This window comes from Falco peregrinus, chromosome 9 (genome assembly GCF_023634155.1).
Source record: "Falco peregrinus isolate bFalPer1 chromosome 9, bFalPer1.pri, whole genome shotgun sequence".
Classification (NCBI taxonomy): Eukaryota; Metazoa; Chordata; class Aves; order Falconiformes; family Falconidae; genus Falco; species Falco peregrinus.
In genome coordinates this window covers 28492470-28508524 of record NC_073729.1, presented here as the reverse complement: position 1 = coordinate 28508524, position 16055 = coordinate 28492470, and the positions used below count along the sequence as shown (strand labels likewise).

The window sequence follows — 16055 nt, the reverse complement described above, 5'->3', positions numbered from 1 at the left end:
CAGATGGGATCCACCCCAGGGTCCCGAGCGAGCTGGTGGAGGAGCTCGCCAAGCTGCTCTCCATCATTTACCAGCAGTCCTGGCTAACTGGGGAGGTCCCAGCAGACTGGAGGTTAGCCAGTGTGAGGCCCATCTACAAGAAGGGCAGGAAGGAGGATCCAGGGAATTACAGCCCTGTCAACCTGGCCTCGGTGCTGGGAAGGCCACGGAGCCGATCATCTGAGTGCCATCATGTGGCATGTGCAGGGCAACCGGGGGGTCAGGCCCAGCCAGCATGGGGTTATGACAGGCAGGTCCTGCCTGACGAACCACATCTCCTTCTATGACAAGCTGACCTGCCTAGTGGATGTTGTGGCTGGTGTCTGCCTGGACCTCAGTAAAGCCTTCGACACCGTCTCCCACAGCATCTCCTGGAGAACCCGGCTGCCCATGGCTGGGACTGGGGTCTCTGCGCTGGGTAAAGCCCTGGCTGGCGGCCGAGCCCAAAGAGCGGTGGGCAATGGAGTCACATCCCGCTGGCGCTGGGCACAGGGGTGTCCCCAGGGCTCTGCTGGGGCCGGTGCTGTTTCATGTCTTTACCAGCGACCCGGACGAGGGGATCGAGTGCACCCCCAGTCAGTGTGCAGGTGACACCGAGCTGGGCAGCAGTGTTGATGTGCTGGGGGGCAGGAGGCTCCGCGGGGGTCTGGGCAGGCCGGGCCCATGGGCCAAGGCCAACTGTACGGGGGCCAGCAGGGCCGCGTGCCGGGCCCTGCCCGTGGGCACCGCAGCCCCGCAGCGCCCAGGCCGGGGGCACAGCGGGGGGAACTGCCCGGCGGGACAGGGCCGGGGGGGGCTGGTCGCCGGCCGGCTGGGCAGGAGCCCCCAGTGTGCCCAGGTGGCCAAGGCGGCCAGCAGCAGCCCGGCTCGTGTCCCAGACGGTGTGGCCAGCAGGGCCAGGGCAGGGACTGTCCCCCAGCACTTGGCACTGGTGCGGCCGCACCATGAATCCTGTGTTCAGTGCCGGGCCCCTCACTGCCAGAGGGACACGGAGGGGCTGGAGCGTGTCCAGGGCCGGGAACGGGGCTGGGGAAGGGGCTGGGGGGCGGCTGGGGGAGCTGGGGGGCTCAGCCTGGAGAGGAGGGGGCTCGGGGGGACCTGATCGCTCCCTACAGCTGCCCGGCGGGGGCTGTAGGCAGGTGGGGGTCGGTCTCTGCTCCCAGATAACAACTGACGGGACAAGAGGAAACAGCCTCAAGTTGCACCAGGGAGGTTTAGGTTGGATATTGGGAAAAATGTCTTCACTGAAAGGGCTGTCAAGCGCTGGAACAGGCTGCCCAGGGAGGTGGTGGGGTCACCATCCCTGGAGGCGTTTAAAAAATGCATAGATGCGGCGCTCGGGGAAGTGGTTTAAGTGGTGGACTTGGCAGTGCTGGGTTAACGGTTGGGCTTCATGATCTCAAAAGTATTTTTGAACATAAATGATTCCGTGATTCTATGTCATGGTCCTGAGGAACCAATGCTAGGTAGATCTATTTAGCAGGGGGATTGGACCAGATGACTTCCAGCGGTCCCTTCCAACCCCAGCCATTCTGTGATTCTGTGACAGCTGACACTTTGCTAGAGAAGGCCTGAAGGCAGCCTGGCCAGGAGAGCAGATGACAGGTTACGTAGTCCGCTGACAAAAATGTCCTTATAAATGTCCTTATCTTACTAGTTTCTGACTACCGTGTGAAAAGAAGCTGGTAACCTGAAATACTTCTAGATAATACTCTGTAACTGCTGGTTTTAAGGTGAGCAAAACAAATGCCAAGGCTTATAAATTCTTGTCTTTATGGAATTGTTTCCACCTTTGCTCTTGCACATGGCCAACAGATTGGTAAAGGTGACAGACCCAGAAAAAGCGGGCTGTGGTCGAAGCTCGAGGCCAGGAAATGGACTGGCCTTGCCTGGAGGCCATTTCCTGTTTTTCTAACAGCGTGCATCCCTGCAAGCAAGTCCCAAGCTGCAATATAGAGGATCTGTGGAGAGGACTGGCTCAAGAGGTGTTTTAATGGGAGCCTGGCAGCAGGGCAACTGTCTAGCATGGCCAGGCCTTGCAAACTAGATAAAGCAAAACTAATTGTGCGACAGGGCACCAGGAGAGAGTGGGCAAAAATAGCAAATGCGAAAATTCACGTATGTAATTTATATGTGGACACACATAAACAACTTCTTCACCTCCTGTTTAAGCTACTTTCCAGATACTTGTCCAAACAGTTTTCATCTTAAGCATTTGAGGCTGAGCCCACAAAGTGCTTAAGCAAGTAGCTATGCTAAATATATAAGTAGTTCCATTTGTGCTCAGGCTTTGCCGGATCGAAGCCTTATTTCCTGAAAACAAGTGCAGCTGCAGAAGTTAGAGCTCACTGAATACTGCTCCTATGGCTTCTCCTGCCCCTTCAAAGAAGCCTTTCTGCTTCCCAAAGCTGTTTAAACTACCAAGTACATCTATGCCTGTGGTTTTTCCAGTGTAAATTATTTTACCTTTAACATGTCTCTAGAGTATGTAATGTGCAGTATGCAGTGAGGGCACACAACTTCACAGGGATATGTTTAATGGATTTGCATTAGTGCAGCAATAAGTAGCATCTGACCAATGAATTCCTCATGTAACACCATGTCACGTTCAAGACCAGTATGGTGGCAGTGTTGCCTTGGCGGGGGAAAAAGGCATGTAATGCTCTGTATGCAAAGTAACATATTTCTTTTTAGTAAAGAGGGAAAAATCCACTTTCTAACTTTACTATACATCCAGAAAGCAAGGTTAAACACAAGGACACGTGTAGTCACCATTAGACAATGATAAACTTCTCCCCAAAAGAACTAAAGCTGTGCTCTTGAACCAGAGGGCACGGCTTTATCTGCTTTTACTATGCTGCTTTTTGAATACTGTCAAAACCAGGATCTTAAGTAAACCTAAGTGGGCAGCTGCTGTTCCCATGTGCTGCTGCTGAGCAAGGCGTATCGGGTGCTGGGCTCAGAGCTTGCTGAAGGCTACTGAGTCACTCAAACATTTTTTTATTTTTTTTTTGCTTGCTGCTTGAGCTGATCCCCATTTTCTAAGAATAAACACCCTTTGATTCCACCCTAGTTATACATGTTGATAGACTTACTTGGCAAGATTATAAAGAAATACAAAGATCGGTTAAATTAATTTCTTTTGTATAATTTCATCTGGTCAGTGCTCATGATGTCAGATTTTTTTTTAATATAGATTGTATTGGCTTCATGATTACAGATCTCTAATGACAGATACAAAGAAAAGTTGGGGGAGGGGGATGTGGAGGGGCAGTTCTAATTCACTTAAAGCTTTGGGGATTGCCCAAGCATATAGTGTTGCATCAAAATCCTGCTGCGTTTGCAGCGTATGATTTTCATATGAAGTCCAGGTGTAAAAGCAGCTTTCTTGCTAGCACACACAGTTGGTCTAAATCCAAAATGAAACCTGGGAAGCAAGGAAGGACATGTCCTTGCCATTCAAAATAGAAAGAAAAATTCACATGTATGGTGGAGAAATGTGAGTGCAAAGGTGTGCTGCCAGGGGACTTAGTTACAGAAGACAAGCAGACAATTGGGCCCTGTATCTCTGAATGTACTTTTTAAACACTGCAGTTGGCTTTTCTAACTTTAATGACAGGCTGATTGAAGTATTTTGTTAATCTATTTTGAGAAAGCCGCAAGTTACTTTGCAAAGGGTTGAAATCATATACAAACTCAACTAGATTTCTCAGGACTGGAAAAAGAAATCAGATTCTTAATTTTCATTGAGTCAACAGACGAGAAAGTACTTATCACTGAACCTGGGAATTTGTCTTTGAAAGCTCTCTCTGTGATAGATCTGGCTGTATGCTTTTAAGGGTCCACTTCTGATTGCTCCAGCAGAGCAGACAGAATTACTGTGTACGCAAAGTTGCAGCATTCCCTTGGATGCAGGATCCTGAAAAGTCTCTACTGAAATCTGTAACATACTCAGAAATCAGCTGCCTTCATCCTTAATGCTGAAAACCAGGACTGACTTTTGCTGTAAAATCACTAGGTGAGGATGGGGAAGACAGAGCGATAAGGAGACTATCAGTAGAAGAGTGTGAGTGTGATACTGTAGTATCTTTGGAGCTTAAAGGTATTAAGCTTACTTCCAGCTTTTCTGTGGACTCTGGGCTGGGTCTTGATGGTTTTCCTATGAACTACAATTGAACACACGTGCCACGATTATGGACACAACATCTCTACTTCCAAATATTTCATTTAGGAGGCAAACTGGAAACTAAAAACCAAGGACAAGTGTTTGAAAACAGGTTAAGCTTATCTTGGCTGATAATTTCCCTCACCATTTTAACTTTAAGAGTTAAGATTAACTTGCAAGTCAGGCTGAATTTGAATTTGTACAAAAAGATTTGCAAAAGGCATCTGTCATTGAGGTGGGGACTAGCAATTTCCATGGTGAAGCTCCTGCTTTGTATCTGTGTTTGGGTTTCTGTATTCACTGATGATTCAGAAACACAGGCTAAAACAAACCCTGTGCACCTCTCTGTGCGCAGGTCTCGCGTGACTAAAATCACCCTTTCGTGTAAATGACTCTCCGTAGGTTGCCTGTTTCAAAAGAGCTTTGCGCAGTCTTTATGCAAAATACTACTTACCAGAAACATTCAGAGTGTTGCATAAAGCCCAATAGCAAGTGATATCATAGATGCAGATCTGGAGAATGAAAGTGTGTCCTTAGATAACTACATTCAGAGTATTTATAATAGTTTGGAGCTGGGTTTTGCTTAACCTCTCCTGTGGGGCCACCAGGCACTTCCAGATACTCCCAGGTCCTGGGAACCCCCCAGAAGATCCAGGATACTTTGGTTTCCTTGCACAAGTCTCCAAGCGAGCATCAGGATTCTTAACATTAAGACAAAGCAGCATAACTTTTTAGTTAAGACCTGGTTAGGAAAATTCCCCACCTGATTCTAAATACATCCTTTCTGGAGGTGTTTCAGAACTAGGTCTTCCCACTCATTCCCAAACCTCACAGGTTTATACCATAAGCAGGCTGCAGACCTTGGAGTCCAGATTAGGCTTTAGTAGTAATTTCTACTGCCACAAAGGAAAATGGTTCCTAGCTGTCTTCTGAATTTGAAAGGACTTTTGTGCCAATTAACACCAGCCTTCTACATCACTCTGTTGTGTCTTTTCGCACTTCGTTGTGTTTTTCCTTCTTCTCTCCTTGAGTGGACAGCACTACCTGCAAATTAGCCAGCAGCATACACACACCTTGACAGGAATGTGTACACAGCTAATACTGAAATGCAGACAAGTTACCAATCTGTTCAAACATTTGAGTACATCCTTAACCTGAAATATGTCTACAGATAATTTTATTATTATTATTATTTACATCTTGGGCAACTTCAGGAAAAACATGCTTAAGAAATCCTATTCTAAGGAGGGAGTACTGAATGCTTAAGGCTTCCCCTGGCTGGGAATCATGTACCTGAAACAGAGACTCTCACAGATTGCTGTTTGTCTCACACTCACCATCGATGCCTTCCACGGATAGCTGCAGGCCAAGGTTGTGTTGAGGATTCACCACCCAGTGATTACTGGTTGCGGTAATGTCAAACACCAGCCACCCTTCTTCTGCGGCCCAGATTGTTCGAGAGTCGAGCAGGAACAAATCTGAATCCCTGAAAATAAGCAGCGTAATTCCCAGTTACCCAGGCTTTCCACTGGAGTCTCCATAGGCTTAAAGCATTTGAAGCAGCACGGTCAGCCTTTCAGCAATAGGCAGATTATGCCGGCGCTGGGCTGGCGTGCTTTCCTGTCTAATCACCTTCAGCTGAAGTGCTTTTCTTCCCTTCAAAAAAGGGAGGATGGGTTGAAGCAGAGTTGAGGTGGTTTTGGGTTACTTTGCTGTTACAGTTAACCTTAGAGCTGCTGATGCAACTTCAGAAAAAACCACTTGCCAGGCACAGAGTTGCAAAATTATTGTTTGCATATGCAAACTTGGTAATTGGGCAGACAATGCTGCTCATTATCCTTTCCACACATAATTTCCTGACTTTTATGCATAATTGTAGCATTGGTGTAAGCCAGCTGGAACACTGGTGTGCATATATTAACATATGTAATGTTTTTTTAAATTTGTTCATCTGAGGTTACAGATAATTGATCGACGCAATAACCCTCTGCACAGTCACAGGTCTGCGTTACTTTGGGTGGCAATTTTCTTTCAATTCATTGCTTAATTTTTTTAAAGGCCACTACTGAATTATTCTAGTTGAAGAACTGATACCAGTGAATAAGAAAGATCCAAAATAGAGAGGATTTCATGCATTTGAAAAGGGTGACATCATTCTGGATTTACAAAACATTTCCCGGCAAATTTCTGTAAAATGAAAATTTGAGAAAACACAGGTTCTGTAAAGGAAAGAATCTTCACTTATCAGAAATTAAGAAAGAGATAAAACTTGGATGAAAAAATTGCATAGTGGTGCAGTTCCTTTATAAAAAAATAACTTTACAAGAAGAACAAAGAAACACAGTGGAAGTGTCTAGACAAGTCCCGTAAGAGCTGCTTTTGTACTTACAGTGCACAAACACGATAACTTGTTTAAGTGTAATTATATCCTTTTGAATGAAGAAATATCCTTGCAAAAACCCTTTAATCATGTCCTCAAAGCTTGAAGAAGGCCTTATTAATTTTGTCACTATTGATCTGTCAGTGCAAATACATACATTTAAATTAGTTTACACAGTGCTTCTTGTTCGCATGAAATATCAAGAGATCAAAAATGAATCTGAGAAGTGCTGTCAGCATAGAGCCTTTTGCCTCATAGATTTTAGTGATTCTTTTCCCTGTGAGATACCAAGAAATTAAAAGCTTTTGTCCCACACAGCTGACTCAAAACAGAAATAGAGCTTTATTGCAGTGTTTTCACTATACAGCTTTCCTTTCAGCCTTTGTGGACCAGAGCATATAAGGGATGATGGCTTTCCTCCGTGAGCTAATAGATGTCACTGCCTCTGGCTCTGTGCCGGCTTACATGAAATTAAACTTCTGAAATTAGTTCCTGCAGAGCACATGAGCACACCACCCAGGGTGCAAAAGAGGATTTCTGTTGCCTCCTCACTGATGCGTGATACCTTTAGGTACCACACAGCTGAACATGTAGATACAGCTGATGCTGCCGTGCTGCCAAGGGTGCAGTCAGTGCGGTGTGGAGCAGCCTGAGGGAAGCAGTGGCTTCCCGTGTCGGCTCCATCCAAAAAGAGGAGCCAAGCTCTGATACTTGCAAGAGATGTTTTGCAGGCACAGGATTACAATGATTGTAATGCTTCCCCTCGCCCAGCGTGTCCCTGCCACGGAGGAAGGCAGGAGAGGGTGTTTTGCTTCCTTCTAAGCAAAGTTTTGCGTTTTGGAAGAAGCCCTATATCTGAATTGAACTTGCTGCAATGCTTTCTTGCTAATGCACAGGGGATCCTGTGAGGATTATCTCAGCAGCTATTTGGGCAGCCAAAGTGGGTGGCTCAGGAGGAGCCGTGGTGCAGCAATGGGGAAGCTCGAGCTGCTCCCTGGAGCTGTCAGCCGGGTGCACCTAGGACAGCTGAAGATAAAGAGCATGGATAAGCCCCTCCCTCCACATACACATTGGTTACAGGAATGAAAGATACTTGCACTCTAACTGGGGGACAAATTTCCTGGGGTTTCATCCCCACCCAGAAGCGATGGCCCTGTTCCCACAGTGCATGACACAGCCACACAGACACCTCCCGCCCTTCCCTGTTTACAACACGCTGAACAAAACGCATCCCAGAGGAGCCAGGGACAAGGGAGTAGTACGGATTGGCCCGTTCCAATGGCTGAGTCCAATTTTCCAGAAGTAAAGGGTTTTTATATTCACATACTGCATCATTTAAGCATGGCCCCTGACTGGAACTCATGATTCACACAAGGTTTAGTTAATAGGGACTTGGCTTGCTTGGGTTTTCTCCCTTGTAGTTTGCAGGTTGAAGATAATAGCAATAATGATAACCTTTTTTTTGTTGTTTTTAGCTACTGCTCAACTGCAGTAGTATTACTCAGAAAAACCAGGCTTTAAGCTTCCCATGCTGACATGATGCAATCAGGGTAACCAGACAACATGAGGCATCAAGTACCAGGGTGAGTCAGTCTGGGAAATTGTATAATGCATTTGTTTTCCTGTAGTTACAGCAATGTGCAAACAATAGGCCTGGAGGGGAAGCCTGAAGTGAGAGAGATCAAAGGGACCCACTAAAGGGAACCGTCCTTCCCACACACGCTTGGAACATTTGGACCCAAAAAGGCCCCGTGTCAGATGCTCTCTGGAGAAGTTCAAGCACTCCTGGATTAGCACTTTCCACGCTGGCCCACCAGCAGCGGCCAGTGATGGGATGCAAAACTCGACTGGTGTTGCAAGCAGAGGCTCCTGACATTGTGGTGCCTGTTCCAATGAAAAGAAACCTCTTGTTCTTTTAAAAAGAATAGCCTCCCTTGAAGTGAAATGCCCTGCTCTCCAAAGACTTCTGGCAAACGGGGTTACGTCACTAGCTAATAGCAAGCCCTTTAGACATCATTGTTGGACAAGACATAATAAACATGGCAAAGAAATGTTATTCTGCTTAGACTTAAACAAAATTTGCTCTGCAGGCTGCCATCTAATGACTTGTCATATGAGATAGTGCTAGCTGTGCATAACTAATATGGCTGGTTTGGGTTTTAGCTTTAAGATAAAGATCTAGGCACAAAAGGAAAAGGTTTCTAGGGCACATCTCACTCTGGTACGTTACTACTACCAACACTATGCATATTTAGAGCATTGTTGAAGTGACATGAATAATGCCTCTGCAACCAGGAGGCAGAAAAGCACTTTGGTTCCTTGGCCCTGCATTAACTCCCTTCATTTGAGAACTTCAGAGCATAGCAGAAACTATACTGAACCTCTTACCCCAGCCCAAATGATAGGAAAAGGCACGCGATCTTCATTTTACAGAAAACTAAGCCGGGACATGGAAATGTTAATGTCTAGATTAGAGTTACATGAATTATGAAGTCTGGATCCAGACCACAAGTATGTTTTCTTGAGAACACATCAAAATGGCTCAGCGTTCAAAGCACTGACATCAGCAGGAGTGTCAAAGTTTTTAATAAACTCAGGGCTTTCAGCTCAGTTTTCTCAAGCACCGGGCTGTCAATGGAGCCTAAGATGAGGACAGGAGGTTGGCACCTGTCTGCTGACCACTTTGGTAGTGTCTGGTACTGCATGCCAGAAGGGAGAGTCACCTTCCATCAGAAAGCACTCCCAGAAGTTTGTCTACAGGTCATAAATGCTGTGTGGTCTACGAAATTTCCTTATGAACTTGTTGTTTTCTGGACTCAAGGGTGAATAACAAGTATTGCAAAGAGAGGGTGGCTGGGGAGGATGCATGTAAGATCGTGTCTGGAAAGCAGCTGGAGTTATGGAGCTGGAAGGGCTGAAGCTGCTGAAGGGCTGAAGCTGCCAAAGGCCTGTGGAGGGCTGGTAGCATGAGTGGGGTGAGAAAAGGAATCACAGGCGATGAGTGGAAGAGAAAAGGACTGGAAGAAGTGAGGTCTGCAGGGACATGTGGAGAAAGAAGGGGAGACAGAATGTAGAAAAGGCAAGCAAGAGCATCCTGAAAGGAAACAGCGAGGAAGAGTTACTATGTTACAATGCAGTAATTCTAAGATAAAAGACAACCATGAAGCTTCATTAAAATAGTACATGTGGGCTCTTTGCCTTTTGCTGGGGTATTTTTTTCAGCCTCTAGGATGCACTTTGGTTTGAAGCCATGCACACTAGAAACATATCAAAAAATTAGACGGGCAGCATCTCCCCATGTCACCTGCCTTGATGAGCTGGGACACAAGGAAGGACATGGACTAGAGAGAGAGATTCAGTGAAAATACAAGTTGAGAATTCTGCAATAGCAAGAGAGAACAGGAGATGAAGCTCTGCACTTATAGACTATAATGCTGTAAAGTCTACACTAATCTAGGGTCGTTCTCTTACCAAACAGCCCTTGCTTTTGCATCTGTTTTCTTCGCTCACTTTCCCCACCCCCTTCATTAACTCTGTTATTTCAAGCTGCTGCTTGACAAGTGGTAGTAAATACTAATGAGCACTTCCAAGTGGGATAAAAATAAATGGGAAGAAGGACAGGCAGCAGCAGCAAAGGTGACTCTCGGCAACTTTCATTACATTACAAGACAAGTTGATTTCGGTGACGTGCTGGCACTCGGGGCTGGGAACAGGCTTGGAGCCCTGGCTCAGCTGGCTGTGTCCTTGGCAGCAGCCAGCCCAGAGCCACTGCCAGCAGGTCCTGCAGTCCCTTGCTTGTGTTTGGGTACCCTGCCAGCCCAAAGAGCACACTGCAGCCGCCCAGCCGCTCCAGTGCTCTAATCCCTACCTGCTACTTTCAGGAATGACAGATCTAACAGTGTTTTAAACAATAACCAGACTGTGACACCTTGCAAAAGACTTTGAATGACTTTACAAATATAGTTCAGCTCTCCCACTTCCATTTTAAAGTATTAAACACTTGAGGCACAGATGCATTACATGTCTTGTTGACTCGGCATGCAAACCACAGCCATTAAGCTAGGAGCATAATCCTATCATTCTGACTGGTATTCTAACCTTCGAGTGGCTGTTTGGGTCACAGGCATGGTGCAAGACAGCAAGTTTACTTACAGGCAGCCCAAGGACAGAGCTGGCATGGGGGGATAGGGGCAATTTACGTCTGGTTTTGAGCAGGTGGAGGGAGGAGAAGGCAGAAAGGGCATCTTGGGAGGGTGAGAGGAGATCTGGGGTTAGAAGACATCTGTTTGGATTAAAAAATTGCAGTATCCAGATTCCAGTTCGCTTGGTGTCATTGCTTAAAGTCAGCTGCAGCTGTCCAAAGACAAGCTTAGGAAAATATTTTTCAGACTTTCCTACTTTGAGAGGGCCCCAGGATCTCCCTGGGCCTCTCCCTGGCACATCTGCAACACCCTCTGTACACAGACCTGATGCAGCCCTCCTCCCACACCTTCCCTTCCCTGCCTGCCTGGGATCCCCTGCTTATCCCTCCCTCGACCTCCCCACTGATAACAGCCCTCCCCGTGCCCCGGGGGGAGCTCCCAGCCAAACACACCCTGGGGTCTCCTCCAGGTGAAGCATGGCCACAGCAGGAATACAGTTTGCCGGAGGTGATTTGTTACGGACTGGTCTGAAAACTGGCTGTACTGGTAGTGAAACAGATCTGTGTAAATTTTGTTGAATCTTGGGAGAAATTAAATTCCCTTTAAAATTTCAGCAGACTTTTAATTCTATTTTGTGTTTCTAGTAGTTGTGTTCCCTTCCCTGTGCAGCATTTGAGATGGGTGTAAGATCTAGGTTTCCAAGACTGATTAGAAGTGGCAATGGGAGTTTGTTACAGAGAGATGCAACATGTTTCCTAAATACAAAGCCTCTTGTAAAAGCAGTGTTGAGAGAAATGAGGTTATATACATATCTCTGACACTTTATATACAGCTGTTTCTATTCAGCATTGAATAGTGCATCAGTCTAGCTGAGCAGGAGCCCACTGGGGTATGCAAAATGCCTCTTGCAGCTACTCAAGTGCTTGTGAACAGCCATGCCTTGCTAAGTGAGTTAAAGATTTGTCAGAGGTTTTGCAGGCTGCAGTGGCTTTTAGGAATGGTCTGAAAGAGATAACTAGATGCAGCTCTGATCTTGGAGAGCTATAGGGTTGCCATGCTAAAGTTCCCTGGCTACTTGCGAAGAAATAAGTATAGTTATCAACTGACTTGCAGGTAAGTAACCCCCCCAAAAATCATAGCTATTGTCAGCTAAATTTCTAGATGCTGTCAGTACTTGCAGATACCGTCATGGTGCTGGGGCACAATGTTAAAACAAACCAAACCTTTCTTTGCTGCACCATCCCTGGAACGATCATGCTGGTACTTTAAAAAGCTCCAAAAAGAAGGCACATCTGCTTCGCGGGTTGGGTGGGCCTAAGCCTTTCTTAGTTACTGGAATTACATTTTTGCAACCCACAGTATGGAAACAGACTCCAATGAATGGGAGAAAGGGGTCTGGAGAGGGGCTCAGGTTTGATCTGGGTGCAGAAGTGGTGTAGTTTGAAGCACAAACTAAAGTGTTCCAGCTGCAAGTCAAACCCAGGAATGCATCATACAAGATCTTGTTCTTCTGTAGGGCCAGTAACATGAGCATTCAAATCATTCACTGCCTTTGAAGCCTGTGAAATCCATAATGGCCACAAAGTGAACACGAAGCAACTACATTTCAATTACCAAAGGCTGGTCAAGTACCTGGCTTTATTCTCTCCAGTAACAAAACTCCCATCGACTTCAAAGAGGTTGGGATTTACTCCACAGTGCAAGTTCTGGGTCCAATGAAATTGGAGATGTAACTCTGGGATGAGGTTTTTTAGCTTCTGAAGGTGCAGGCAGATGGGCAGGATCAAGCTCTGAGGCTGAGGGGAGCTATACAGTCCTCATTTTTTCTGCAGCCTCAGGTCAATAAATTGAAGATGTTGCCCCAACTGATAATCTGCCCCTTAATTGCATGGGTACTTTTTGAAAATACACAAGTTCCCATCAATTACAATAGGAGTTAGGTATCCAACCTGCTTAGCTGCTGTTAGAAATCCCACTGTGTATCTGCGTGTCTCTTCAGCACTTCAGTCCCTTTGATATTCTAGCTTTGGCCACTGCTTACAATAGTGGAGAGCCTGAGGGTAATGGATATTTCTTTTGCAAAGTAGTTCACAAACTACTTCATGATTACACTGTAAAAGTATCATTTTTCTCAGGCTCATATCCATAAGCTTTATTTTGACACATTCCCCGCCTAGGTGCCCAAGATAAATGACCTTCAACACCTTGTAGCAAGCCTTGTGCCCTGTGATGCGTGTGCCCTAGCACTGGAATCTGCTCTGCTTCCCCGTGGCATCCAGGAGGGAGGAGACGGAGGCTTGAGCAGCCCCTGGCTCCCCGAGTGCCTTTAGTGCCCACTACCAGGGTGTGTGACCACAAACAGGGACTTGATGTCCTGCTGCTCGGCACCCTTCTCAAGCCAGTCACTGGCTTTATAAAACTCTTTCCCAGGCTTTTGGGTGAGTGAACCATGAAGACCAAACAGAAGTTGGACGTGAGTCACTGGACCAAGGAAAGCTTTGAGACATATTAGTCAAAACATTAACTGTTTTCACAGTGTTTGTGATATTAGGAACATTTTTGTTCATGAATGTACTTGTTTGCTTAAAGTGAATAACTGATGCTTTGTGCCTGAAGAATGCGGTACATGCCTTTTTATCAAGGAGATGTTGCCAGTTTGAAAAGCTTGCCTTGCAATGAATTCATAGATTTGGAAAGGCCAGAAAGGATATTTGATCATTTGGTCTGGTAATAATATCTTCAGTCTGACAGAGAGAGAATTTCTATTAAGCAAAGTCCAGAGTGGCATCCCGTCTGCTACAAAGGACAGGGCCAGGCTCTTACTTTTACTGCCAGGGTTGTTAGGCATCTATCTGCCCACGACTGGCCAGGCGGATGGAGGACAGCTTCCACCCTGTGTTCAAGCGTTGGTACTGTTGAGGGGCAGGACTTCAGAAACAGTCTGCTGTGGGTGCAGCAGTTTGTCTGGAAAGACCTATGCCTGTATTTTTCACCAACAATAAATTGCAGACAAGAGATGTTGCTGGTTAGATACCTGCCAACCTGTCTGAACTTGTAAAGCAAGTCATTAATTGTTGAACTGTTCGTACTTATGGTTTATTTGAACTGAGGACACACCATCACACCCTACAAACTGGAGGCTCATCTGAGGTTTAACTGAAAATCAAGCCTTCAGCATATCTGATGGTTTCTTTACCCTCAAAGTAAAAAAAAATCTCCAATCAGTCTCAGCTTGGGCTTTCCAGTTGCATCCCGGGCTGGTTTTGTGGCCCTAGAAACTGTCCTGATCTTTGCTGTGTGTTGCTGTGTTACAAAGGAGAGACGATGCTGCAGCTGCCTCTGGGGAGCCTGGCACTGAGCTCCTGTGCCGTGCTGCACCTAACCAGGACGTGCATGTAGTGGGGGAGGGGGGGGATCAGCCTGCAGAATACCTGGTGTTTCAGATCCTGAAGGGCAATTCCAGCAATCTCCTGGGAGATCCACTGCTCTTGTATCATCATAAGAGCACAGGGAGAGGGAAACCCTTTTGGGTTTTTGTTGGCCATTGTACCTGCCATGCTCTAGAGAGAGGAATCTACAAAGCCCAACTCGAGCAAAGGTTTTCGTGCCTGCGTGGGGGGGGAGGGTTTGGCTTTGTTTTGCTCTTGTTGCTAACAACGTCAGATGGGTCTGACTTTCCAGCCTGCTCAGGATGAGACAAACAGCCAAGGAAGCATCAAAGTGAATGGGTGTTTTTTGATCAACATTGGAGAGAGTTTGTTTTCTTTCTCCACTTGCCCAATGACACACTGACTTGGATGACTGGTCTGTGACAGAGCCGGATGGAAAATGTCAGTGGAAAAATGCAGAAAAAGACCAAATATTTTTACAAATGTTAGTGACAATATTTTTACCTTTGGTCAATCCAAACCAACAGGAATATTTTTTCAGGACAAACTGTTCAAAACTCACCATTGCCTGTGCCAAAATGTATGCAAAGGGTGAATATGCACGAACACTCATTAAAAATAGTGTTCCTGTGGTGAATATGATGCAGTAAAATTGCATCTAATCTTGTATGGAACATCTGTATAATTAGCAAGATTCCTCACCTCTTCCAGCCAGTGGTTCATGTGTATGTCTGCCCTTTGCATACAGTTTTTCCTTTAGGAATAAGAATTTGTGAAGGAGACAGTTTGCAGAAACACTTGCTGCTGCACACATAACTATCCCCAGTGGGTACCTTGCAACCCTCTCCAAACATAGTTGTAACAAACTTGCGGATGTATCATAAAATAATAAATGTCATCCTAACTTTCATCAGTAAGATTCCTAGTGGGCACCAACATCGCTCATCAGGATCTGAAGGAGAACTTCCCTGCAGGACGTTTACTCCAAGAACAGGTTTCTGGCAATTCCCTAATGCCCTGGCACACCGATTAGGGCCTCTTCATCTGCCAACACCTCTTCTTTCTGCTCTTCCCAAGAATGAAAAGTCATCCCTGCAGGCTGGCACCTAAATAACCTACTCAAGGAATACAGCAAAGGGAGGCTTCTGTCTCTGGAAGGGCCCAAGATGGAATAAACTTAGGGTAAACCAGACATCCAATGGGTCCTATGCACATTTGTGGCTTGTTGCCTTCTCCTTTAAGAAAGCCTGGTTAAACTGTACAGTTTGAATTATCGTTGCTTGATTAAAATAGATTAATATTAGCATAGTCCCCAAACTCTGCAAATAATTGTGTCATTAGAAATGCCAAAAGACCCATGAGTTTTAGGCCATAAAATCAGAATTTCAGATGTGGAAGAAAACACACCAATGGTTAAATACTTTTACCATGCAGCAAAGCTGGTAGAAATTCTCACCATTTAAAAACGTTGATAAGGTTTCCTGTCATATTTCAATTTTTTTTCTGCATTTTTATTAGCTCTTATAAAAGTATAAAGCCAGAGTCCTGATTACAATATATTTTTTTCTTACCCTTTTGGACTTTCTCCTTTTTAAATCCCTAGTGTTTCTCTTTTCATAAACCTAAATTAGGGCTGTAGTTTTATTACCCCATATCCTAAATAATAACTTCTGACTAGCATGTGACTGTAAATACTTTTCATGTAAATAAATGCAGTCTCACTTTTGGTAGGGTTTGTATGTAGAAGAAATATGTGCAAATGAAACTAAGTGCCTTTGATAAATGGTTTGGGATCGCTGATTAATTGGAACTAAAAACAGATGAGAAAATTGAACATATGTTCTTATTCAAGTTCCCTGGAGGATTTGTCAGGGAGCTTGGCATACATTAATAATTGCTTGGAATGGATTTAATAGCTCATCTTGTAGTTTTGCACATGC

General features: G+C 45.5%; 1 protein-coding gene across 1 annotated transcript in view; it reads right to left on the bottom strand.

The window, feature by feature from the left end:
* BMP7 (bone morphogenetic protein 7) overlaps positions 1-16055 on the bottom strand; it is a 47985-nt gene that overhangs the window by 6186 nt on the left and 25744 nt on the right. Inside the window, exon 3 of the mRNA XM_005235938.3 lies at positions 5542-5690. Coding sequence (XP_005235995.2) covers positions 5542-5690 — 149 coding nt within the window. The remainder of the gene's footprint in view (positions 1-5541; positions 5691-16055) is intronic.